This window comes from Liolophura sinensis, chromosome 1, assembly GCF_032854445.1.
Source record: "Liolophura sinensis isolate JHLJ2023 chromosome 1, CUHK_Ljap_v2, whole genome shotgun sequence".
Lineage (NCBI taxonomy): Eukaryota > Metazoa > Mollusca > Polyplacophora > Chitonida > Chitonidae > Liolophura > Liolophura sinensis.
In genome coordinates this window covers 86,753,387-86,762,752 of record NC_088295.1, presented here as the reverse complement: position 1 = coordinate 86,762,752, position 9,366 = coordinate 86,753,387, and the positions used below count along the sequence as shown (strand labels likewise).

The window sequence follows — 9,366 nt, the reverse complement described above, 5'->3', positions numbered from 1 at the left end:
CTGGCTGCCGTCGTATAAGTTAAATACTCTTGAGTACGGCGTAAAACACTAATAAAATAAATAAATAAATAATATTACTGTCAGACTTTAATTTTATCAAAACATCACCTTGATATATAACAACACAATCGAGCAACCAGGAATGACTTGGAGGCAACCAATTGACCAATGTTTCTACGCCAAGTATTTTATTTTGGGTGCAAAACAGAAGAAGCACCAAATGTTGACCGTAAAGATTGCACAGTAGGAACGAATACCAATGGTTCTGTTTGTCCAAGATATCTTTACCAGACAAAGATATAGGTTAGCAATGACATGGTACTATCTGCCAACAGGCTATCAGTGCACTAACATGTCTGGATCATTACAAAATGTCTGCCAGACAAAGCCTCAGAGTGGAAACCTTCTACCAGGTAACAATTGAAAATCAATCCATCAGTCACTGATGCGATTTCTTTTGTCCAACAAATGTTATGGTGACAACAGCCCACACTTTCACTGTTGTCCATGCCTTCATCAGCTCATTCGTCAACGTCACTTTAAAGGATTCCCAGTAAAGGATGACTAAAGTCTGGAAATATTCACTAGGAATGGTTAGTTTGCCAGTAGTGTCAGCATGAGGAATATGTGCTCCTCACCAACACTACGTAAGATATGAATTCAAAAAACATAGTGAAAACAGTTTTTCACCATAATTATCTGTATCTACCAGTGGAAGTCAGCGTGACATGAACACAAGATTTACAAAACTCTTGTTTAATGATTTCACCTTTTGTCCAAACAACATTTTACAATTGATACAACTGCAATCTTTGATGGAAATCAACACAGAGTTGTGAAGATGTTGCTATAGCCTTATGTATGAGATTATTTGCTCTGGTTCTTTCATTTAGAAGTCAATCTTCTCAGCCTTTGTGTCCATTACAATACACCTGTTATTTGTCTTTCCACCATAATGAAGTTATCTTCAAATTCAGATGTGAATAAAATAAATATATGAATGACATAAATACAGCATCAAACTTGTCGTTTTCTTTTATAAGGTATTAACATGGGACTGCTTGCAGGCAATGGTTTCATTTTCACACTACTTTCTGCCATTCCTCTGTGTTCTGAAGTGTCAAATACTGTCCTGAAGTTTACACTACCCGCAGAACTCCAGGGCTGTGTGATCTCTGATTGATAAACAGGTGAGGCACTGTGAGCACTAATGGTTAGGCCCAGACAGCTGGCACCAGAGGTATTACCAGTCAGATGAGTAAGCCTGGAAGCATCAGGTACAGCAGGCAAGTGGGTTACAGACAGTTCTGATATGCCTGGATGTAGCTGGGGTAAACCACCACTTGTCCTTGATATGAAAGATGAGTTAGGAGCAGATTGTACAGGGGCACTGTCAGCTCCCAGGGAAGTGGCTCCCAATGAAGTTACGCTAGCAGTAGGAAGACGCTTCCTTTGGTAAGGCTGAATAGTGCTAGATGAGGAGTTTCTTTTACTCCAAGACACCACTTTGTTGAGGTCTGTTGACACAATATCATGCTTTCTTAAGCCTTTAGATTGATTTTCAAAAAAGTTTCTGGAAGAGAAGAAACACCACATATGTATTAATAATACTGTCTTTACTTTCATAACAAAACACAACTTTCATTACTTCCACACATTATTTACCTTAGTATAGTAGTATAAAATAATGTTATATACATGCACCTCCCATACCAGTTCACCACAAACTTCAAACAAAGAGGTCCGCTTCGGGACCGGTAGATCCAGGATCAATCCTTGATCGAGTCACACCTAAGACTTTAAAAGAGGAAGTTGTAACTTCCTCGCTTGGCGTTCAGCATGAAGGGGATAGTGCAACGACTGGTTGACCCGTATCAGTATAATGGCTCGGGCGGGGCGTCTTACTTGCCTTCGGTAGGTCATCTCAGTGAAGCAGCACTAAATAAAAGAGCGGTGGAAATCCGTCCTGCACCAAGGAGGCACATTACACGTACATGCACCCTAATGATTCCTTCGTCGTCATATGACTGAAAAATTGTTGAGTACGACGTTAAACCCCAAGCACTCACTCACTCAAACAAAGAGATATGCCATTTAAGGGCAATAACTCAACACAGTATTACGGACACTTACTTGGATTGGAGTCTTCTCCCTTTGCTCCACACTCTCCCAAAAGAAGGCAACCACTGATCTGATGTCTGTGCAGTGTGATTGAAGTTAGCACCTACTCTGTTTGGAGGCAGTTTTTTCTTCTTTTCCTTCTCCACTGAATTTGCAAAATAATACTCACCATAATTAATTCACAAAACATATGCTTTATGTGTCTTTTACATTTATACATAGTGCATTCCAGACACTGAAATAACGACACTATTGAAAATACGGGCTCAGGTGAAATAACGACACTACTGAAAATACGGGCTCAAGTGAAATAACGACACTATTGAAAATACGGGCTCAAGTGAGACTTGAACTTACAATTAGGGTGTCTTGCCCCATCAGTCCACCAATTTATATTGCCTACTCACAAATCCCTGATAGATGAAGCAAAATGGAATATGACAAAGCCCTTAATCTGTATGCATGAAAGATGTGGGAGAGATAAAACCTGAACATATTTTCATTTTGAGAGTTACAATGTTCTGCTACTTTTCTACTCTCATTCTATCTTTACAAATTTAGCACTGCATGGAAAGGCTTCATGTATATTACACCACAATATTACACCACAATAGTACACCACAACATTACACCACAATATTACACCACAATAGTACACCACAATATTACACCACAATATTACACCACAATATTACAAAATGCAAGAATGTCTGTGTAGAACATCCTAATTCACAAGCAAATCAAAAGTATCATTAAGTTTTAGCCTCTCAGAGCCAGGTGCTAATTTGGGTTGTTCTGATTCTTAACATTCCCTTTAAGCTTAGCTTGGGTGAAAAACAATCCTGATAACTGGATAATCTAAAACACATGGCATTTGGGTAAAGGTATCAGGTGTGAAATGATTCAAACTTCCCCTTGGTGGAAGATTGGTAAATTAGCAGCAGAGACCAGACTAGGCCTGGAGAAAAACTCACAATATCAGGTAGAATTCAGGTTGAATGACTTACAAAATACCAAAATTAAAAATAAATCACCTTCTGTGAGAATTCAATAAGGCAGCGTATTTAGCTTGCATTTGTGTGTTTAGAATGAATGACTATGGCTTATTGCGATGAAACCATATGATGTCATATACTTGTGTTAGAGACTATAATACAAAAAAACATCAGCATAGGAAGGATATGTCACTGAAGTTAATTTAACAGCATTAGCTAAAAGTGATAATGAAGTAGTATAAAGTGTAGTCACAGTGTTTGTTGAAGTCCTCCATGGTGGGGCCTATTTCTCTGTAAGTGGTGTCAGGTTCTGGGTCGGGCCTCAGCCATGGTGGTACTGCCCCGCTAAAGATGTTCCCCTCCTTTGTCCTTTCCTCTCCGTCCTAACCAGGCACAAATGGAACATGTCAAACAATATTTACACGTTCATAATATAATACAGATAAAGTAAATCATCACATTTCTACATGCTTTATAAGTATTTAACACAAATACAGTAGGATAATATAGCTCCAATTTCTATATTCTATTGATTGGTGATAAATTCCATATCCAATACTGTCTCACTTGACTGCTCGCTTTATTGGTGGGTGAGCAGGTCTTGAGACAGCAACCTTATTGGTCATGGGCAGATTTAAAATGTGCATGTTTTTACAAGATCAAATATCTTTGCTAGCACAAGATGGACGGTGAATTGAAAGCTGGAGATTTTTTTTTGTTTTGAGGTGGGGGGAGGTTAAACTTGGATCAGCAGACTCTATCCAACAGTTATGAAAAAAACAGGTTGAGCAACGTGAAGAGCTCAAGGCTTTGAAACCATTGAAAGTTCACATCTGGGGGGTAAAACACAAGTAATATATAAGTTACCTTAATGATACAGGTGAGCCCCGCTCCTTTAGCTGTGAGGGTCCGGCGGATGGGGGCATGGATGTTGAGGATTTGACTGACACTTCCTGGATCTGAGATCTGCACAGTTTGGACTTCAGACTATCATTTGTATTCAGGAAACAATAATCAATGTGAACCAATGCAGTAGCAAAGATACCCATGATGACTAGACTTAACCTTTTGTGTTAAGTTACCCAGGAAACCAAAACTCAAAAGGTGAAGTCTGTCAAGTAGTACTAAATTCTACCTCACAGTGTTTGTAACATTAGCCTATACCATGTTAACATTCTTGAGGCAAAGGTACGTGTGAGGTCAATTTTGCAATAATCTTAAATCTGTTTGATGATACACATAACTAATTTCATATTCAAATGGTCTCAAGGTGTGATGTTATTGCGTCAATTACTCAGGTAACACATCCCTCAATCACTGCACCACTGATTTTCATCCAACATGGTTTCCCGGTTTAAACCCTGCAAGCCATCATAACTACCATACCTAAAATTCAGCACAGACACTGTCTTGTTACCCTTACTTTGTTTGAATTAATAATACATGACTCCAGGCAATCAGAATCAATTGTATATCCCTTTAAACCCAACACATCCAAACTGACAGTACACAACTGCTACATGACACTGTTGTATTGTTATGGATACTGAGCCCTCTGGCCTCTACCCTCTGTCCTGCACACGCACCTGTGTCTTCTTCCTCTTCCACTCAGAGCGACTTTCTTCAATCGCCTGTATCCGATCTGCCTCCTGCAATGTAACAATGAGGAATTCTGCACGCCAGGCTGAAGAGAAGTCCCTAAATACATGTTCAGTGTAGTAGCAAAAAACAGTTTTCAGTACTTGTGCACTACCTAACAGTTTTATGACCATACATGTAAGGTGATGTAAAGTGTAAGATTCGACAGGGAAAACCAAAGAGTACAGATCCTTGGCCTGCTTTGTTAAGGGCAGAAAGTAGTTTTACAATTTCTCCAGTGTAAATCAATGTGATGATAGCTTTTGCTCTAGAGTCTTTCCTGTTACACATTAAAATGTTCTGAACAAATGTGTTGCATCTGATTTTCAGGTATCTTTAGTTACCTGACACACCATAAATACAAACTACTAAATATATCAAGCATTTTAGCCATCAGTGAAAAAAACATGCTGTCTTAAAGTTCTCTCTAATCCTGCTCTCCCAGGTCAAATTCCAGCAATATAAATAAGGTCTTACCTTTTTCAGACTCTGTCTCATTTTCAGCTTATAGCTGATGATAGACTTACTGGCATTTTCTTTGAAACTGCAATAATAAACAAAAACACATAAAACTTGTCAAAATGTACCAGAAACTTAGTAAAAAGCTTAGGAATCCTGAATCATTACATGGTTAACTGCAATGTTTCCTTGTTCATTTATTCAACTATTGTCTAATATCAGACATTAAAATGATTATGGGTTAATATACATGTACTTTTCTTTCAATCACTAAAGCTCGTTCAGGCAATCCAACATCACTCAACTTTTGTTGACTCAACAAGAGTTAACTTAAAGTTGAGTGAACAAGTTGAGACGTGTTGAGTAGTCTGGAAGGGTTCCTCAACTTCGTTCAACAACACTCAACACTATCCAACATGGTTGAATCTGAAATGTCCATGTTTATTTTTTGTCAACAAGTGGAGTGAAGCTGAGTGGAAGTAGCCAATCAGCAAGCATGTAGAAATAACATGACCGTCATAAAGCACATGACCTGGGCAAAATGGCGATGAAAGAGAGAAACTGATCTCATGATAAGACGTCTTCTATGCCAAACAGCCACGGCAATAAGCGCAGCCGATAAACCCACGGCACAATTCTTCCATCTGCTCACCATTGTGTCTCATGCACTGGAGAGAAAATATGGAGATTTCCCTCCAATTTAACGAAAAAAACACAGCTCAACACCGTTCAACTGATGTCAACAATGTTGGACAAAGTTGACCCATTTGATTTGTAGTGTGGACAGGACACTCAACTTACCGCAACAGCATTCAACTTGCTGTTGACTCTTGTTGAGTGAACAAAAGTTGAGTGATGTTGGATAGTCTGGACGGGGCTTAAGACAAAGACTATGGGGGTTCAACCCAAGCCTTAGACAGAGAAACAGTTCACAGCATCCATATTATGGCCATTAATAAGGTGATCTTAAATGAAGTTCTGATGGAGATCACTTATCCTTAATAACAGGTGCGCTTACACTCACTCTTGAGTTGAAAATCTGTGTGTTGAATGTGGAAAAGTCTGTCACTCTGTCATACAAGTGAACTACCCTTGAGAACAACATGATATCACCATAATGAAGTAAAAAAAAATAATTACCTTTTAAGTTGAGAATCATCAATAATCAGCTGCGTCAATTTGTTCTTGTCCAGAAGGTTGCAGTGTAAAAACTTATTGGTCATCAAGACATGGGTGTCACTGTTAAAGACAAGCACCTATATCTTACACTCTGATTATGTTAAAAGAGGAATATCAAAAGCAAATTTTCAAATTCATATGGCATTTGAAATGTAGATAAACAGATTAAAACAAGGTTTAACATATTTATCACCAAATGATTCTTAAAATGCGTTTTTTTCTTGTGAATATTAAGGCAAATATTGTATCTTACACTACCATTATTTTCTTACTGGTACTGAACAATAAAATAAACATTCACAAGACATTTGTTAAAAGTAGACAATTTGCATGGGCACATGTAAGCTGAACTAATATACCTCTCATAGTAACATCAGGTACTTGATAAAATACACGCAGACTGAAACTTGAGGTACATTAAAAAAGTTACTGAAAGTAAAACCCACCTGACTACTGAACAATCATTAATTTATTCCTTTAACATTTGACTTGCCTTCTAATATGCCCCCAAGAATATTTCACTTTACTGATGGTAGCAATCAACCCAATGGGTGGATGTACCCTCTAAAAGCCCAAGGGGAAACCAAATCACACCACGTATATCTGATTTCTGATTGGTGTTTTACGCCGTACTTAAGATATTTCAATTATACAACGGCAGCCAGCATTATTGTGGGTGGAAACCGGGCAGAGCCCGGGGGAATTTCACGACCACCTGCCCCCCACGAAGTATATGACAGACAAACAAACAAAGAGGTCAGCAAGATACTTGCCTGTTGAGATGATCAATAAAAGCTCCACACATAAGAGTATAAGTATCTGCATGGGTGTGTTTGTCAACATCCTCAGCACAGAAGTAGCACCAAACTTTGGCATCTCTTTCAAATGACACACGCTCTACACACGGCTGATTTGCAGAGTCCTGAGCAGATTTCACCTACAGTCATAATATAGAACTCATAAAACTGGATACTCAAGCCTTGCTTGTGACAGAATTTTCCCAGATAATGCCACCTTCATCATGAAGTCATTATCCAGTCTGATACAACCTGTAAAATATGATACTAGTATATTAGAATATTTGAGATTAACAGGTAAAATATATATAATGATGTTACATATATATAATTTCTGACGATTTTCATGGGTATTTTATATGATTAATTCTCATGATCCCCAGAAATCTGTTTCTATAAACTGTTCATTTATGGCTCTGAAATTTTTGCTAGCAAGAAGGATGATGTGGAGAACATCGCACTGTACATAAAATATATGTACATGTACCTGCAAATATCATAAAAATTATAAATACCAGTATCATATTTTGTACAATGTCATATCGCTTGTCATTCATCTTTCTACACCACTGTAAACATCATCATTGGTGTTTTGAATACAAATGACAGTGATATCACCAGGAATGACAGACATTGCCTGTCCCTCCCCTCTACACTATTCTAAACCCCATCAATGTGGCTAGAAGTACAAATGACAATGGAATCACTGGGAATGACTCAGATATAACCAGTCATTTTCCTTTCAACACCACTGTAAACCCACTTCTCCTATTTGAAATATACTGTTTCATCTTTTTCAATGCGAATCAGAGGTTGTATTTATAACATTCCAGTGACATCACTGTCTTTCGTATTTAAAGCCACAGTTAAGAGGTTTAGAAAGGGGATCGAATGACAGGCTATATCTGTGTCATACCTGGTGATATCCATGTCATTCCTGGTGATATCATTATCATTCATACTCCAAATGATAGAGGTGGGGCTTTCAATGACGCAGAAAGGCGAATGACAAGTTATATCTGTGTTACTCTTCTTGATATCACTGTCATGTACACCAATGAGCATATTGGGGATTATGATTTTTCCTTAGGAGAATAGCATGTGATATCAGTATCATTCTAGGTGATATCACTGTCATCTGTTTTGTTCACCATAGAGACCATGGCATTAATTATGTACCATGCAGTACTTGTGATTTAATCATTCAGCATCAGGTGTGATTCCTCATTTGCATTTAGGGACTCCTGAGAAAACCCTCTGGATGAAGACTTCTCTGTTCTCAACCTACTCAGCCAATTAGTTATGAGTTAATCTAATCTGAGTTCAAGTCCAGTTCATTCTGGCTTCCTCTTCCAGCAGTCCTTCCATGGGTTCAGTGTGCTGTTTATAACTTAAGTAGGCCTAGGATTCGATGAATGTCACAAAGTTTAAAATAGCACACCGAGTCAATCTAGATGCACCAGTCTTCAAGCAACCTGCGGATGGCCGTGGGTTTCCTCCCATCATAATACTGGCCGCCGTCGTATACAATAGGCTCCTTAAGTGAAATATTCTGGAGTACCGGCACCGTAGTTCGTAGAACACCAATCCAATAAATAAATAAATCTGAGTTACCTTTGAAACAAATTTTGCCAAAATTTTAACCATTATGTCTTGATGTCTTTTAGAATATACGTGTTTCTTCCACTTTTTGTGACTCAATCTGCAAAATGAGCAGTACGAAAAACGTTTTGAACTTTCTTTAACTTCTCCTGTCATTTGTTCCATCGTTATCATCGGTTATCATCAAGCGATGTTCTCCGCGCACAGGTAGCACGCGTAGTTAAACAAAAAAATAGGACTAGTACACCTAGCATTAATTTCCAAGAAAAACGAACAGTCCTTGGCAAGAAAAGATTAACAAAGTAACATTTATTTAATGAATTATATATTCACAGCCAATTTTACAGGAATATAGGACGATCATAATATGATACAGAAATAATAACAACGAATTGTTAGTATGTACAGCAGGTAAATTGCCATTGTCTAACATTAATGTGCAGAGCAAGGATATTTTGTGAAACAGAACAAAGCATCATACAGTGGAAAGGTTGTGAATAAAACCATATATTTTTGTCATTTATATTCTACAGAATACAGTAGTCATCTTCATATACGTAATTTGTTGAGTTATT

General features: G+C 38.0%; 1 protein-coding gene across 2 annotated transcripts; it reads right to left on the bottom strand.

The window, feature by feature from the left end:
• Positions 1 to 599: 599 nt before the first annotated feature.
• Positions 600 to 9,346, bottom strand: LOC135479184 (centrosomal AT-AC splicing factor-like). 2 transcript variants are annotated; one of them, XM_064758966.1, is made up of 9 exons: positions 8,804 to 9,346; positions 7,166 to 7,329; positions 6,354 to 6,452; positions 5,232 to 5,298; positions 4,703 to 4,765; positions 3,984 to 4,103; positions 3,370 to 3,499; positions 2,134 to 2,266; positions 600 to 1,573 (listed from the first exon to the last, which is right to left on the bottom strand). In XM_064758966.1, the coding sequence occupies exons 1-9, from the start codon at positions 8,963 to 8,965 to the stop codon at positions 1,018 to 1,020; spliced, it is 1,494 nt and encodes a 497-aa protein (XP_064615036.1). In that variant the 5' UTR covers positions 8,966 to 9,346; the 3' UTR covers positions 600 to 1,017. The 2 variants fall into 2 exon arrangements, with proteins under 2 accessions (XP_064615036.1, XP_064615044.1); XM_064758974.1 differs by having other exon boundaries at positions 3,984 to 4,082.
• Positions 9,347 to 9,366: the final 20 nt, after the last annotated feature.